Source organism: Heterocephalus glaber, unplaced genomic scaffold, assembly GCF_053883595.1.
Source record: "Heterocephalus glaber isolate CG9 unplaced genomic scaffold, H.glaber_assembly_v1.0 deba00001760, whole genome shotgun sequence".
Lineage (NCBI taxonomy): Eukaryota > Metazoa > Chordata > Mammalia > Rodentia > Bathyergidae > Heterocephalus > Heterocephalus glaber.
Genome location: NW_028258457.1, coordinates 1,600,742 through 1,616,739, shown reverse-complemented (window position 1 = coordinate 1,616,739; position 15,998 = coordinate 1,600,742). Strand labels below are relative to the sequence as shown.

At 50.4% G+C, this 15,998-nt stretch overlaps 1 protein-coding gene and 1 long non-coding RNA gene across 3 annotated transcripts; both read left to right on the top strand.

The window, feature by feature from the left end:
- The first annotated feature begins 52 nt into the window (after nt 1-52).
- Nucleotides 53-7,807, top strand: LOC147821161 (uncharacterized). The gene is made up of 3 exons (XR_015447499.1): nt 53-571; nt 1,803-1,922; nt 4,145-7,807. It is a non-coding gene; the product is annotated as an uncharacterized LOC147821161 (long non-coding RNA).
- A 130-nt stretch (nt 7,808-7,937) lies between these two features.
- Dnajb1 (DnaJ heat shock protein family (Hsp40) member B1) lies at nt 7,938-11,579 on the top strand. 2 transcript variants are annotated; one of them, XM_087201458.1, is made up of 4 exons: nt 7,938-8,256; nt 9,421-10,001; nt 10,225-10,440; nt 10,902-11,579. In XM_087201458.1, exons 1-4 carry the CDS (start codon nt 8,046-8,048, stop codon nt 10,932-10,934), a joined length of 1,041 nt encoding a protein of 346 aa, XP_087057584.1. In that variant the 5' UTR covers nt 7,938-8,045; the 3' UTR covers nt 10,935-11,579. The 2 variants fall into 2 exon arrangements, with proteins under 2 accessions (XP_087057584.1, XP_021105986.1); XM_021250327.2 differs by having other exon boundaries at nt 7,939-8,256; nt 10,225-11,579.
- The last annotated feature ends 4,419 nt before the right edge of the window (nt 11,580-15,998 follow it).

Genomic DNA, 15,998 nt, shown 5'->3' with positions numbered 1-15,998 from the left:
TTTGACCAACCACCAATCAAAAGGGAGTGTCGGCTCCTCCCACTCCTTTTCCCCGCCCCCTGGAGGCGTCTCTGTGGAAACCAAGGGACGCGGTGGTTACTACAACTGGCGGAGGCGGGAGCAAGAAGTTGAATGACAGGAAGGGCAGCCTCCACAAGGCGGGCCGTGCGGCTGCGTGAGTTTCGAGGTGGATGGCGCCTCGGCGCTGGGGATCGTCGAGAGAGGATCAGGGGACCTGGCCGCGGACAGGTATCCTCCATCAGTCACGAGTGGACTGGAAGGAAAGGAGGTGACGTCAGGCTCCCTAGGACTTCAGCCTGCAACCTGAGCCAGTCCCATTCTGGGGTGTCTGCATTGCCTTCAGTGCTGTCCTGCTCCCCACCTTGCTCAGCCTCCACGCAAACGGTCCCAGGTGTCTCTGGGCGTCCTCTGGTGTGGTCGCTGCTGCGGTGTGGTCGGCCTGAGCCTGGAAGTGCAGAGTCCAAGCAGAGCTCTGTCGGTGTCAGATACACTCTTCGTGTCAGATACAGTACAGTGCTGCTAATGTCAGACGTGGGGTGAAAAAGTGAATGTAAGAAAATTATCTCATAACTTTTTATGTTGATTACACTTTGAAATTATAATTTTTTTTCGGCTTTGGGAATTGAACCGAGAGACCACTGAGCTATATCCCCAGCCATTTTCATTTATTCATTTTGAAAGAGAGTTTCCCAGCTGGTCATGGTGGCACACTCCTGTCATCTCAGCACTCAGGAGGATCACCTGAAACAGGAGGATCACCAGGAGTTCAAGGCCTGCCTGGGCTACTCAGTGAGTTCAAGCCCAGCATGGACTACATAGTGAGACTTTCAAAAACCTCAAAGGAAGAAAGAAATAGGGTCTCCTTAAGTAGCCCAGTCTGGCCTCAAACTTGTGATCCTCATATCTCAACCTCCCAAGAAAATGAGATTGAAATAATAATATATTTTTATGTATTGGATTAAGATGCGTTATTAAAATTAAATTATCTGGTTTCTTTTTACTTTGTTAACGTGCCTGTTTGCACCTCTTCCTTCCTTCCTTCCTTTCTTTCTTTTCAGTGCTTGGACATCAAACTCAAGGCCTCATGCATACTAGGCAGGCATTCTAGCACTGCTTTACAGCCTCCTATTTGATGATTTAAAATCACAGACACACGGGCTGGGGATTTAGCTCATTGGTGCTGCCGCCTGCCTCTCAAGCACAAGGTCATCCCCTGTACCAAAAAAAATGAGGAGGAAATGTATTTGAGCTCTGTCTCATTCTGAATATGAAAAAGAAAATGGCATCCTAAAATCACAGACACAGTATGTTCATGGCTCCCAAATTCTGCTGGACATTGCTGGCCTGAGGTCATGACTATATTCCATCATGACCTACTGGAAGATTAAGCATACAACACACACACACTCAAAACTTCAGGATGGGGCTAGGAATTTAGCTCAGTGGTTCTGCTGCCTGCCTTGCAAACACAAGGACCTGAGTTCAATCCCCGGTACCAAAAAAAAAAAAACTTTAGGACAGCTGGGTATGGTGGTACACGTCTGTAATCCCAGCTACTTGGGAGGCTGAGGTGGGAGGATTACAGTTTTGAACCCAGCCTGGGGAACTTAGCAAGACCTTGTCTCAAAATAAAATTTGAAAAGGAATGGGGTTGTAGCTCATTACTGGAGCCCTTACCAAGCATGTGCCAAGGTCCTGGGTTCCATTTTCAGTATCACCAAAAAAAGAAGAAAGCAGACAGAACCTGGCTCACTTCTTTACCTTTTCTCCTCCTTTTTCAGACCCTGGCCTTGAGGCTCCATCAGCTGCTGAACCCTCTGAAACTCAGAGGCCTGGCTCAGGTCACCATGAGAAGTCCTTAAAGGAAGAAATCTGAGTCAGAGAAGCAGGTCTGGGCCAAGGTGAGTGAGTGCTGGGGACTTAGTCATCCAGACTCCACTCAGGAAACTTCTGACACTGTTGCCTTTGGGAATTCTTGTCGCTGGAGTCCAGGAAAGCAAGGCCATGATCTTCAAAAACTCATTCTCTTTTTCACTCAGGCTAACTGGGCCAAAACAGGTAAAGCAAAAAGGTGTCCCGTTTCTGTTTTTTTTGCAGAACTGGAGATTGCACTGAGCCCCATCCCCAGCCCTTTTTATTTTGAGGGAAAGTCTTGCTAAGTTGCCCATGCTGGCCTTGAACTTTTGATCCTCCTGCCTTAGCCTCCCTGGTAGGCAGGATTACAGGTGTGTGCCACTGTGCTGTCTAAAACTGAAGGGTTTTTTCTGTTGGCAGTTTCGGTGCCTATCCTAAGGCTTTTTCTGTCCCAATAGACCTCACATCCTGCCCCTTTTGGGATGTGAAGGGTCAGTATTTACCCAGAGACCACAGGATTAAACCCTACCAGGTTGAGTTAGTTGAGCCGTCTAATTATGAAAGGCCAAGGAGGTAGGATAGAACCTTTAAAATCTAGCCACACTTTGGCACTTTGCTAGTTTTCCCAATTTCCTGCTTCTCTGATGCTATCTGACCTTAGTCTCACTTTTCCACTCATTACTGTATCCAAACAGATGTCATTTTGAAGATCCCATGCATCTTCCCACGAACTCCACACACTATGGAAACTCCCCTTTGCAACTGCTTTTATGAACCCAGCATTCATTCAACAAGCACCAAATCATCACTCTGCACCTATTATGCACCAGCCAGGCACACAAATAATTTCCACCCCTCCTCAATCACAGGAAGTGCTTAACATAGAAAGGCAGAATCCAGCCGGAAAGAGTACAGTCCCTCTTTGTTGTTTTGTTTCATCAGAGGTCCTAAGGATTGAACTCAGAGCCTTTGCACTGAGCTACATCCACAGCTCCCCCTACTTCTTTTAATTTTGTGACAGGGTCTCACTAAACTGCACACCTTAAGCACAAACTCATGATCTTCCTGCCTCAGGCTGCCAGAGCCACTATGCCCAGCTTATTGTTTTGGTTTTCGGTTTGTCGGTTGGTTTTTGAGACTGTCCCTCTCTGTAGTCCAGGCTGGCCTAGAACTCACTATGTAACCCAGGCTGGCCTAAGCTCTTGCTGATGGTCCTGCCTCAGCCTCCTAAGTGCTGGGATCACAGGCATGTGTCTGGCTCTTTTTTTTTTCTTTTTTCGAGACAAAGTGACCCTGTGTTCCCCAGGCTGGCAGCAAATTCCTGAGTTCTGGAGATCATCTTTCATCCTTCCTCCTCAGCCTCTAGAGTAGCTGGGACAACAGAAGGGAACCACACACCCAGCCCCTTTTGGGGCGTTACGGGCACGAGGAACCCTTTGTGCGCCTCCTCTGGCTCCCAGGAACCAGGCTATCAGCCATGAAAGCCACCCAGAATGAAGACTGGCCACTTTGTTCAACCAATGTGACACTTTCCTGCCACCCCTGCCAGGCCTTTCTGAGGGACAGCTGTGTTCTAACTTCGTCCTCAGCTCTGCATGGCGACTGACCCATTCCCCGCAATGACTCCGGCCTGTTAAGCGCTTGCTGAGCCGATTGTGATGAGATCTTTATTAAGGCCGTTTTCAAGGGGGACTTGCAGAGAGGTCCTAGGCTGTAGCAGCTTTGAGTTGATCTGAGCCTCCTGAGACCTCAGGTGTGGGGGACCCAAGGGCACTTGACAGTGGCGATGTGAGGTGCTCAGTAGGGTTCTCTCACAGGCTGTCCTTGTGTCTCCCACGGGCAGGAAAGTCAGGGTGTTGACTTTCCAGAACCTGGCCTAGCTTGTTTTCAGGTCTGTGCTGCAGCTTGTTCCCAGAGGGAAGGGGAGCCAAGACAGACAAGCCTGGGCTGGCTGGGAACTTTCCGCTGTGTCAGGAGCCTGGGACAGGCTCCCAAACCCTAGCCTGTCTTCCCTGGGATACATGGCTTTTTCTGTTTTCTGTTTTTTGGTTTTTATAGTACTGGGGATTGATCAGGGCCTCAGGCCTGCTAAGCAATCACTCTAGGTCTGAGTTCATGCCCAGCCCTTTTGAAATTTTATTTTGAGACAGAGTCTCACTAAGTTGCCCAGGTTCGCCATGAACTTGGGATCCTCCTGCTTCTGCTTTCGTAGTAGCTGGATTTGTGTGCCAGCTCATTTTCTCTTTTCTCTCTCTCTCTCTCAACACAGGGTCTCACTGTGTAACCCAGGTTGGCCTCAAACTCAAGATCTTCTTGCCTCAGCCTCCCAAGTGCCATCACGCCTAGCAACTGGCTGCTTTTAAACTAAGTAATAGGGCCAGGGATTTAGCTCAGTGGTTCTGCCACCCACCTCGAAAGTACAAGGTCCCGAGTTCAATCTCCAGTACCAAAAAATTAATTAATTAATAAACTAAGTAATAATTTGCACACAGTAAAATTCACCCTTTTTAGTGTGCAGTTCTGAACATACAGTCTTGCAACCACCACCACAATCAAATGCACACATTTCCATCATCCTAAACATTCCTTTCTGCCCCATTTGTGGCAGATTCCCAGCCCCAGATAACCACTGATCTACTTTCTGTTCTGACTCTTTTGTCTTTTCCAGAAGGTAGTAGAAAATGGAATCACAGTGCCCTTTGAGTCTGGCTTCTTTCACAAACAATGTGTTTGAAGTGCATGTGCACTCTTGCCTGTACCCAGAGCTCATCCCTTTTTATGGCTGAATAATATTCCATTGTGTGGATGAATCACAGTTTCTTTATCCATTCACCCACTGAAGGTTATATAGTTTTTTGTTTGGGCTGGCTCAGTTTATTTCCAATACTGGGGACTGAACCCGGGGACACTCTTAACACTGAGCTACACTCCCAGCCCTTTTTATTTTTTGAGACACATTCTCACTATGTACCCCAGGCTGGCCTCAAACTCTATATCCTCTTGCCTCAGCCTCAGAGTAGCTGGGATTACAGAGGTGCACCCAGCAAGGACATATTGGTTTTAACTCATGTTTGTAACTACTCATGAAACCTCAGTTAAGATAAAGCCCTATTGTTATGAGGACCCACTTTGTTTTAATGGAACATGAGTGTCCCTGGAGGGCTGGGGGAGTGGTGGCTCCTGCGGCTGTCATGTTGGAGACTGAGCAGCAGGTAAAGAGGTGAAGAGAACGGTAACACTATTGTGCCAATTAATGCTATCACCATCTGAGTCACATTGCACACCAGCTGCTTACTGCAAGCACTCAGCGTGCCAATACATCAGCATTCCCCCCACCGGGTCTCCCTGGGCAGGTCACGTGACTGCTTAGAGGCTCAGTCTCCCCAGCTGTACACTGGAGTAAGGAGAGTCCAACTCTGGCCACTGCAGTGGCCAATCAGTTACATAGCACGCTGGACAGGGCAGCCCCAACTCTTAGGGTGGTTCTGCAATTCCATGAGTTAACAGAAGCTTGGGCCAGGGATTTAGCTCATTGGTGCCGCCTCCTGCCTTGCAAGTGCAAGGTCCTGAGTTCGATCCCCAGTACCAGAAAACAAGACAAAAACAGAAGCTCAGTTGTGAGCGCTTGCCTGGCTTGCACAGGCCCTGAGTTCCAACCCCCAGCACAACCAAACACAAAAAATAAAATAATGAGCTAAACAAAAAACAAAATAATGAGCTAAAACTCATAGAGCTCATGGAACAAGATTGACCATGTTGATGTTAGCTGGTTTTTCTTTTCTTTGTTTTGTTATTGTTGTTGTTTGAGATGGGGTGTCACCTTGAACTGGCCTTGAACTCAGGAAGGTCCTCCTGCCTCAGCCTCACTGGGACTGCAGCCTTGGGCCACTACACCCAGCTTCACTGTTCTCATAATGACATTAATTTCCTGGCCCCTCTCAATTTCATCCATATAGCAACACCAGAAGATAAAATCTGTTCTTATCTCCATTTGCACAGTACAAACAGGCACCATGAGAAATCATCATGCAAGAGCATCCACGAGATCACTAAGTAAATAGCAGGTCCATCTAGGGTTTGGGCTGGGGTGACTGAGCCCAGATTCGCCACTAGTTCCTTTATCAGTCAAGGTTTCAGCAAAGAAACCGAACAAGTGGCGCATTTGCATGTGTGCGTGTTTTAACATCCATTTCAGGGCTAGGCGTGAATCTTGGCAGTGAGCACGTGAATATTATGTGCGAGATGCTGAGTTCCATCCCCAGCACTGCAAAAAAAATAAAAAAGCATAGAGAGAGATGTATTTCAGGGATTTGGCTTACATCCTTTGAGGGCTGGCAAGTCTGAGGGTGGAAACAGGGAGAGCCGTGGCTTCTCTCACAGGGGACCTGCAATGTTACCTTATCCAGCCTCCACACCGACTGGATGAAGCATACCCCATTATCCTGGGGCCTTGAGCTAAAGTCACAATTGCAGATGTCATCCACCCACATCTACAGGGACCTGGACAGCCACACCTAAGTCTCATCTACCTGAATCACAAGGCTCTGGCCCAGAACTCACTGCCCTGGCTTCTCTGGATGCAAAGCCCTGGATCCAGAGGTTTGGTAGAGGGCAGGTTTGTAGGAAAGTTCTGAAGCGCCTAGTTGGGCCCAGGGCAATTTGGCTTAAGGACAGTTACTGGTTTTGCTTAGTGTTGGGGTTTTGCTGTTACTCGGTCCTCGGGATTGAATCCGAGGCCTCACAGCTGCAAAACACACACTCTATCATGAGCTACATCCTCAGCCAGATTTGATTTTTTTGTTTTTTGGTTGCTTGGCTTTTTATTTTGTTTTGGGGTTTTTGCTGTTTTTTGAAACAGGGTCCCTAGGCTGGCCTCCTACTTGCCAATGTGCAAATCTCCTGTCTCAGCTTCCCCAGTGCTGGGATTATAGGGATATACCACTACACCCAGCTTTCAGTTTGTTTTTTTTGTTTATTTTTGGTTTGTTTGGTTGGTTTTGTGTGTGTGTGTGGTACTGGGGATTGATCCCAGTGCCTTCTCACTGAGCTACCAGCCCTTTAATAAAAATAAATAAATAAATAAAACTTTTTTTAGATAGAGTCTTGCTAAATTGCACAAGCTGAGCTTGAACTTTCAATATTCCTGCCTTAGCCTCCGGAGTGCTGGGATTAGTCATGCACCACCACACCCAGTTACAGAGCCAGTATACAGCCCCAACCTTCCAGCCTGGTCTTCCAGGAACCCCACTTCTTTCCTAGGGCCTTCTCAGGGGTACCCCTTTAGAGCTCCTTTCCCCACAGGCACCCCCAGACTTTCACAGGCAAACAGGATCACAGTGGCCCACAGGGAGAAGACCTCTGGGAACCAAGCTTGGTCAGGGCCCGCCAAGCGTCCGCCCTGGTGGCAACCTCAGAGTGACATTGAGCAGGAAAGCCCAACACCAAGCTCTTTTCAGATTGAGTGGCAATTTCTCTCCCCTTCTTTCTTTCTATTGTTTGTATTTTGAGACAGGGTCTCACTATGTGGCTGAGGCTGGCCCTGAATTCACTCTGTATCCCAGGCTGGCCTTGCACTGAGCGATCTTCCTGCCTCGGCCTACCTAGTGCATATATTACTGGCCCGTGTTTCTTGAGAAGATGATGAAGTGAAAGGACCCTCTCCCAGGTCTCTGGGGTCTTGGGGGTGAGGACCAGGGGCAGCCTTTGACTCCAACTGCACTGTTGGACTGCCTACCGCTGGTAGGCACTTTCCGCCCCTATGTGGGGACAGAAGTTCTACCATATGGGAGAAGCGCCTCCTAACCTATTGACCCAGGCAGGAGGCGGGCGCACGATAGGGCGATTGAGGTACCGAAAAAAGGTTGCGATTGGCTGTTGCCCCAGGGTGGGTGGGACTCCGCTGTCTAGTGCGTGCGCCGCGGGGAGGAGTTGCCAGCGCAGAGTGGGGAGGGACGTGACCTCGGGCGGACAGCGGTTGGCGGCCGAACCCCTCCCCGGACGTCCCGCGTCACGGATTCGTCGTAGACGATTGGCTGGTGCGGCTCGGAGGGCGGGGCGGAAGGTTCTGGAGGGGGCTGGCGGGCTCTGGAAGCTTCCGCTGGACGGGTATATAGAGTTGCGGGACGGCGCGGTGGCGGAGCCGGGGTCGGCGACAGTGGGCGGCGGGTGACATGGGCAAGGACTACTATCAGACTCTGGGCCTGGCCCGAGGCGCGTCGGATGAGGAGATCAAACGCGCGTACCGTCGCCAGGCGCTGCGGTACCACCCCGACAAGAACAAGGAGCCGGGGGCCGAGGAGAAGTTCAAGGAGATCGCTGAGGCCTACGACGTGCTGAGCGACCCGCGCAAGCGCGAGATCTTCGACCGCCTCGGCGAGGAGGGTGCGTGCGACCTGCGCTGTCCGGGCCTCCGCGCTCCCCCGGCTACCCCGGCTCCCCGCGGTCCTAGGCCGCATATCCGCCCTGCTGGGCGCAGGAGGCGGAGCGGGCGCCAAAGCCTCCAGCACGGCGGGCGAGGCAGACGCGCGGCCTCAAGGGGGTGCGGGAGACTGACCGCCCTGCGTGTTTTATTTCTTTTGAGGTGCTAGGAATTGCACCCAGGGCTTTTGCGCTGAGCTAATTTTCCAAAACCCTCTTTCTAAGTTTATTGTATTGGTTTCCTCGCGGCGATCCTCCTGCCTCAGCCTCTGGCGTGCTCGGTTTACAGGCGTGTTGCTACACCCTGTCTTTAAAATTTTTTTTTTTTTCCTTTGGAGACAAGTTCTGTTAAATTGCCCAAACTGGACACAGACTTGGCGATCCTGCCTCAGCCTCCCCGAGTGCTGTTGAGATTGCAGGCATGCACCAGCGTGCCTGGCTTCAACTGTAGTTTTACTCTGTCTGCTCTTCGCTTGCCCTGGAGACTAGCGCACACTCTGAATCAGGCCTTTCTCCTTTGAGCTCTTTGGCCAGTGCCGGCTGGGAGGGTGCTCAGTCAAGTGGCAGGGCCTGGGCTACCTCAGAGCTTGAGCCCTTTTTAAATTTTGTTTGTATGTATGTATGTATGCATATATATGTATGTATGCATATATATATGTAGGTATGTATGCATGCATGTATTTATTTTGGAGGCAGGGTTTCACTTTGTAGTTAAAACTGGCCTTGAACCCACTTTGTACCCCGGGCTGGCAATCCCAGAGGAGGAAGAGCCCAGGCTGCAGTGTCCAGGCAGAAGCTTAGAGCTGAAAAAAAAAAGTGGCCGGGGATTTAGCTCAGTGGTTCTGCTGCCTACCTTGCCAAGTGCAAGGACCCGAGTTTGAGCTTCAGTACCAAAAAAAAAGCAGCTTAGAGCTCAGCCCTTTGCCACTGACCGGGCACTGTTAAGCGAAAGGTGCTGATCTGCTTTCTTCTGCTGTTGCTGCTGTGGGAGATGAATTCTTGGGTTGCTTCCTCACTTTTCCATGACAGGCTAAACATTCCTCCCCTAGGCTTCCCAGGCTTTCCCCTTCAGGAAGCTCCTGAAGAGAAGCACCTGGCCAGCTGTCTGACACAGGTCTTGCTTTTCAGGTCTAAAGGGCAGTGGCCCCAGTGGTGGTGGCAGCGGCGGTACGAACGGGACTTCTTTCAGCTACACATTCCACGGAGACCCACATGCTATGTTTGCGGAGTTTTTCGGTGGGAGAAATCCCTTTGACAACTTTTTTGGGCAGCGGAATGGGGAAGAAGGCATGGACATTGATGACCCGTTCTCTGGCTTTCCCATGGGCATGGGTGGCTTCACCAATATGAACTTCAGTCGCTCCCGCCCTGCCCAGGAACCTGCCCGAAAGAAGCAAGATCCCCCTGTCACCCACGACCTTAGGGTCTCCCTTGAAGAGATCTACAGTGGCTGTACCAAGAAGATGAAAATCTCCCACAAGCGGCTCAACCCCGATGGAAAGAGCATTCGAAACGAAGACAAAATCCTGACCATCGAAGTGAAGAAGGGTTGGAAAGAAGGGACCAAAATTACCTTCCCCAAGGAAGGAGACCAGACCTCCAACAACATTCCAGCTGACATTGTCTTTGTTTTAAAGGACAAGCCACACAATATCTTCAAGAGAGATGGCTCTGACGTCATCTATCCTGCCAGGATCAGCCTTCGGGAGGTAAGGACAGGAGAGCTGTGCCTTGCAGGGAGGGAGGAGGGGCTGCTTCCCCCAGCTGTCCTGTCTTTGCTCCAGAAATGTTTTCTGAGCACACAGCCAGCTGGCCAGGATCTGTGGTGCTGGGCCTTCTGTGCTGGTGACATGGGTAGTTTTAGGTGCAGAGGCCTGGACAGAAGTCAGACTTCCTAAATGTCTCCCATTTAACACCCCTTTGCTTTCCAAGGCTCTCTGTGGCTGTACGGTGAACGTCCCTACTCTGGATGGCAGGACCATACCCGTCGTGTTCAAAGATGTCATCAGGCCTGGCATGAGGCGGAAAGTTCCTGGAGAAGGCCTCCCCCTCCCGAAGACACCCGAAAAACGAGGAGACCTTGTCATCGAGTTTGAAGTGACTTTCCCAGAAAGGATTCCACAGACGTCTAGAACCATCCTTGAGCAGGTTCTTCCCATATAGCCAGCTGTGTTCCTGAGGACTGACAGGGACCTTTCCAGAGCTCAAGGGTCTCCAGACCATGCCCCCCACCCCTACCTGTGGATGTGCAAGGGCGGGAGGACCCAGGGAGGGCTATTGTGCTGCTCGGTGTTTCCAGAGAATATATTGCAATCTGTAAAAGTTGTGCTTGGGTGGTTTTTCCAGCGACGGGGTGGCAAGTGCTGGGGCCAGCAGGAAAAGGCATCCAGTCTGCCCTGCTGGGTCCCTCAGCCCTCCTGGTGTGGGCCCATCCTCTGCTCCTCCTGCCCCTGCTCAGCCTGGGTGAGAGGTGGGTCCACAGCTGGACTTGATCCCTTTGCTTCCAGCTGTGAGGCAAGTGCCAGATCCTGTGCACTCCAGTCGCTGTTGTGTGATGAGTTCCTGTTTTATTCTCTATTTGTCTCTCCCGCCTTGTTCTTCCCCTGAAGAATCCTGTCTTCTCTTTGGCCACCTCAAATTGAGAACCTGAACCAACTGCAGAACTGCCTGGCTGGCACCACGAGCAATACCTTGTCCCGGCAGGACCAAAGGCACCGGCCTCCAGTGAACAAATCTCGAAGCTCTCTCTTCCCCAGGGTTCTGGGGAACCTGGCCAGAGCCAGATCCTCACCTGCAGCTCCTGTGAAGCCCACTTCATTGACTTCTGGGTTACAGTCTGTGCCTGCTCCAGAAGGAGATCCTCTGGTGTGCCTGGGGCTTACCAGTGGCCCAGGAAATTTTTTGTTTAATGGACTCTGGACTCTCAAAGGGATCTGATCCTTTTGAATTTTGCACAGCCCTAGATATAATCCCTTTTGATAAAAGGGTCTTTGCTTCTGATTACAGGAGCACTGTGGATCGTCTGTAAATATGTTTTTATAATTCCATGTACAGTTGGTGTGCACTCAGAAATAGTCCACGGCAGCTGATCCTCTTTGTACAGGGCCATAATGGATTTCAGAAGAAACCTTGTGGGTGGGGAGAGGTCAGAATGAAACCGTCTGTTCTCTGGAGACCAGTCTGGTGCTCAGACCTTTAGATTCATTGTACATTGCCACTGCCAACACAGACCAAAGTGTGTGACTTGTCATGCAGCATGACAGCATTAAAGACTGATGCTAAACTTCGGGGGAGTGGTTCTACAACTCTTGTTTGAGGGCTCTGCTGGTAGGGTGAGGTGGGCTGGGGCACCCCTCCAAAGGCAAGCAGGTTGGAGGAAGCATAAAGGGACCCTCTACAGGGCAAGAGAAGCCTGACCACCCTCTGGGAGGGGACAGCAGCCCAGCCAGGCCCTGGGTGCCCAAGTGAAGTGGATCCACCCTACCTGGGAAGGTTAGGGCCATGGTCTCCACTCCTTGGGGCTCCTGACTTCCTCTGGGGATTCAATCCCTGGGGCCACAGGGAGGGGCAAAGTGTACTTCCTGATTGCCTGTGGCTGCTGTGCTGGTGGGGCAGGCTGGGTGTTGGGCAGGCCCGGCCAAACCAGAACTAGGCTTCCAGCCGCCATTGCCGGGAGCCAGGCCAGGGCCGCCACACCCTGAGAAGAGCCATTTCCTGCCCCACTGGATATGCTGGCCATTGATGTGTTTGCTCTGTCATTTCTTTTAAGGAACTGGTTTTATTACAGGGTAAGTAATTGCACAGGCTTAGAAAAATGTTTTGCAACAAAATGGATTTTCTTCGTTTTTGAGTGTATTTTGTTTTGCAGTGCCAGAGATGGAACACAAGGCTTCTCTTCCTGCTAAGCACCACTGTACCCCTGCACTGAGTACCCAGCCATACTGAAGAATGTTTTAAAGGAAAAATTAATTTAACTGCATAGAAAGCCAATGGAAGAGTTAATTTTTCCATCCGGCTAAAACAGCCTCTGGAAGTCCAGAGGCGGCACCACCCAAGAGGACCCTGCTGTGATTGGGAATGTTCTGTTTTGTTTGTATTTTGAGACAGGGTCTTGCTATACAGTTCAGGGTGGCCTTGAACTCACAGCAATCCTCCTGCCTCAGCCTTCTAAGTGGTGGAATGACAGGCATGCAGTACCATGCCCAGATATGGGAATGTTCTGTATCATTTATTTATTTTTGGCTTTTTTTTTTTTTTTTGGTACCGGGGATCCAACTCAGGTCCTTGCACTTGCACAGCAGGCGGCGAAACCACTGAGCTAAATCCCCGGCCCATATTTTTGGCTTTTTTACTTTAATTTTTTTGAGACAAAGTCTCACTACATAGCCCAGGCTGGCCTTGAACTCACAGCAGTCCTCTTGCCTCACCCTCCCAAGTGCTGGGACAACAGGTGTGCACCACCATGACTGGCTTATCTTACATTATTTAAAAGAGTAAAGCTAAATAGTTTTGTAGTCGCTCCAGCCACAAACACTGCACTCAGCAGCTACACCTGCAACGTAGCTAGTGTCTGTCATGCAGCACAGGTCTAGAGGGCTTTTAGCAAGTGTGACTCATGGGTCACTTCTCCCCGAGCTGCCCCATGATGCCAGGAGTTGCCATCCCCCAGGTGAGCCCTGAAACATCAGAGCAGAGAGCAACCTTGGGAAGGGCATCCTTGAGTCAGCTAGATGACCTGGTTGGGTAAACTCCTTCAGTGCAGAACAGGCTCTGGTCTCCCTCACTGCCTCAGGGGCACATCTCCCTCATTCTGCAGCAGGGGCCCCTGAGAATTGCCCCGAGCAAAAGCACTGGAGCCTGGGAGTCCTGGGTGGGAGGGAGCAGGTTGGGACTCTGGGGGCATATCTTTGTAGTAGGGCTGGGGTGAGGCTCTGTGTACAGCACCTGCCTAGTGTTTCTGAGGCCTTGGGATCCACCCCAGCATTTTTGTAAAAACAAACAGCAAAACTCAATGCACATTTGTCAGGTGTGGTGGTACAGGCCTTATTCCCAGTTGCAGAGGAGGCCACAGCAGGAGGATTGCAAGTTTCAGCCCAGCCTGGGCAATTTAGTGACTCAGCAAGACCCTGATTGAGAAAAAGTAAGTGTAGCTTAGTGCTAGCAGTGGTAGAGCGCTTGCCTAGCATGTGCATGGACCCTGGGTCCCGTCCCTAGGACTGTCACAGGCACATGCACAGCCTGTGGGGAGAGCTGTGCTCCTTCCCTCTACTGAGCCTGAGGGTCCCTTTTTCCCTGCATCAAGTCAGACCAGCAATGGCACCATAAGTCTGCTCTCTTTTTTTTTTCTTTGGTACCAAGGATCAAACTCAGGTCAGGTCCTTTCGCTTTCGAGGCAGGCAGAACCACTGAGCTAAGTCCCCGACCCTGCTCCCTTTTTTAAAAAACATGTTTTTGTGCATCCAAGACAGAATCTGCCCTTATATAAGCATAATTTCTAACTTTTAAGTTTCACTTTTGGTCTGCATTATCAAAATAAACTGGAAAGTACACAGAGTGAAAATCCTCCCTCCCACCCAGGCATCGGTTTCCAACATTCCGGGTTTCTCCCCCCGGGTGCTGCGGAAATGATATACAGAGTCCATTTTCCTTCATGACTGTACCTCCCAAGTACTTCACCCCATACAGCAGACTGTGCTGACAGCTTCCAGCCCTACCCAAGCAAGAGCAGCCAGGTTGTTTTTATTTTGTTGTGCTCCAGGGCCTTCACACTGACCTACATCCCCGGCCCTTCTTTTAAAATTTCAGATTTTGAGACAAGGTCTCCCTAAGTTTCTAAGTTGCCCAGGTTGGGTTCTGTGTTAGTTACTTTTCTGTCATTGCTGAGACAAAATACCCGACACCCAAAAGTTAAAGGGGAAGGGGTTTATTTGGCTTACAGTTCATAGAGGTTTCAGGCCATAATCAACCAACTCCAAGGCAGGGATGACAAACAGGCGTGGCAGAGCAGAAACAACAGGGCACACACAAGGCAGCAAAGGTAACGAGAAGTTACCAGCATCTCCCTGCCCCTTTTGTCTTTTTCAGACTACTTCGGGCAGGTAGCACTCACACCCTTAATCTTAGTGCCCTTGAGCCTAGCATTGCATCGTGAATCACTTCCAACTTCACACTCTCTAGATCAAGCCTGTGGCCACATGAGGCTCTGGGGGGACATCCAGACCCAAACCATAGCAGGTTCCAAACTGCAGTCCTGCCTCAGCCTTCCAGGTGGCTGGGATGACAGGCATACCCCACCATGCCCAACCAGTTCACTGTTTAGTGACCTCTGAGTCCTCTCTAGGCATTCCTGCTTCCAGGTTTGAGTCTCAGCTTGACCACTCTCTACCAAGTGACCTAGCCCCTCTGTGCCTCCATTTCCTCAACTGTAAAAAAGGCGTAAGAATGGGACTGGTTGAATAGACGGGTAAGGATGTCCAGATACACAGATCACACACACACACACACACACACACACACACACGTGTTAGTGGCATGAAACAAGTGGTGGGTCATGGTTATCCTCACACTGTCACATGAACATGTCTCGGCCCCAGCTTGTGACCAGAACACAGGTGAGTCTGCAGTCTCAGGTCCCTGCTCTGTGCTAAGCACCCAAACCAAACCCGACGAGAGCCATGGAGGCGAAGTGCAGCCTCAGCTCCACCCAGCTGGAGCAAGCTGTTCCTGCATCGTGTCAGTTCTCCAGAGCCAGCCCCCAAGGACCAGCCCATCACCAGGAGCGGCAGGGGGGGGGCCCTAGGGCAGGAAAGCCCCGGATTGAGCTCAGCTCCTCCACTCTGCACTTGGTTTTGTTTTGTTTTGTTTGGTACCGGGGATCGAACTCCGATCCTTGAGCTTGCGCAGCAGGCAGCGAAACCACTGAGCCAAATCCCTGGCCTCCACTCTGCACTTGGGCAAGAGACTTCCTCTCAGAGGTTCAGTGTCCTGAGACTGAAAGCTGGGGAAATCTCTGGAGGTATTGAGACAGCTGGTTTGATAATGGGTCAGGACAATTGAAGAGCATAGTGATTAAGAAAACTCTCTGGGACCTGGGTTATGTGGGGCATGACTATAATACTAGCACTCAGGAGGCTGAGGCAGGAGAATCCCCCTGAATGCAAGGCCAGCCTTGACCACATACCAAGACCCTGTCTCAAAACAAAAAAGAAATACAAAATTTGTGGAGCTGGAGATGTATAGCTCAGTGGTTGAGCATGTGCTTAGCATGCTCAAAACTCTAGGACTGAGTCCCAGTAGTGAAAAATAACTAACAAATATTTTTTAAAATTTAGCAGAAAACATGCCCTTAAATAAATTGCTATTTCAACTGCAGGTGATGGCACACACCTATAATCCTCGTAGGCTGTTAGGAGGATCACAAGTTTGAACCCATCCTAGATAACATAATAATTTACTGAGGCTTCACCTCACTAATAAATAGGGAGAGAGTGAGGTATGTAGCTCTAGGCTCAATTCCAATACTCCCACGCCCCGAAATTTATTACTGTTAGCATCTATCCATTTTATGAACATTTATTTTTCTATTTACTCGGGGGGGGGGGGCGGTACAAGGTCTCACTATGCATTCCAGGCTGGCCTCAAACTCACACTGATCATCCTGCCCCAGTCTCCTGAGGACTGGGATGACAAGTGTGCAACTGCACACC

What these genes read in the sequence shown, in the direction of transcription:
- Dnajb1 (XM_087201458.1), top strand. Translation starts at nt 8,046, where the DNA reads ATGGGCAAGGACTACTATCAGACTCTGGGCCTGGCCCGAGGCGCGTCG. An exon ending in CGACCGCCTCGGCGAGGAGG is followed by an intron (nt 8,257 to 9,420) that starts GTGCGTGCGACC and finishes CTTGCTTTTCAG; the next exon opens with GTCTAAAGGGCAGTGGCCCC. An exon ending in CCAGGATCAGCCTTCGGGAG is followed by an intron (nt 10,002 to 10,224) that starts GTAAGGACAGGA and finishes TTGCTTTCCAAG; the next exon opens with GCTCTCTGTGGCTGTACGGT.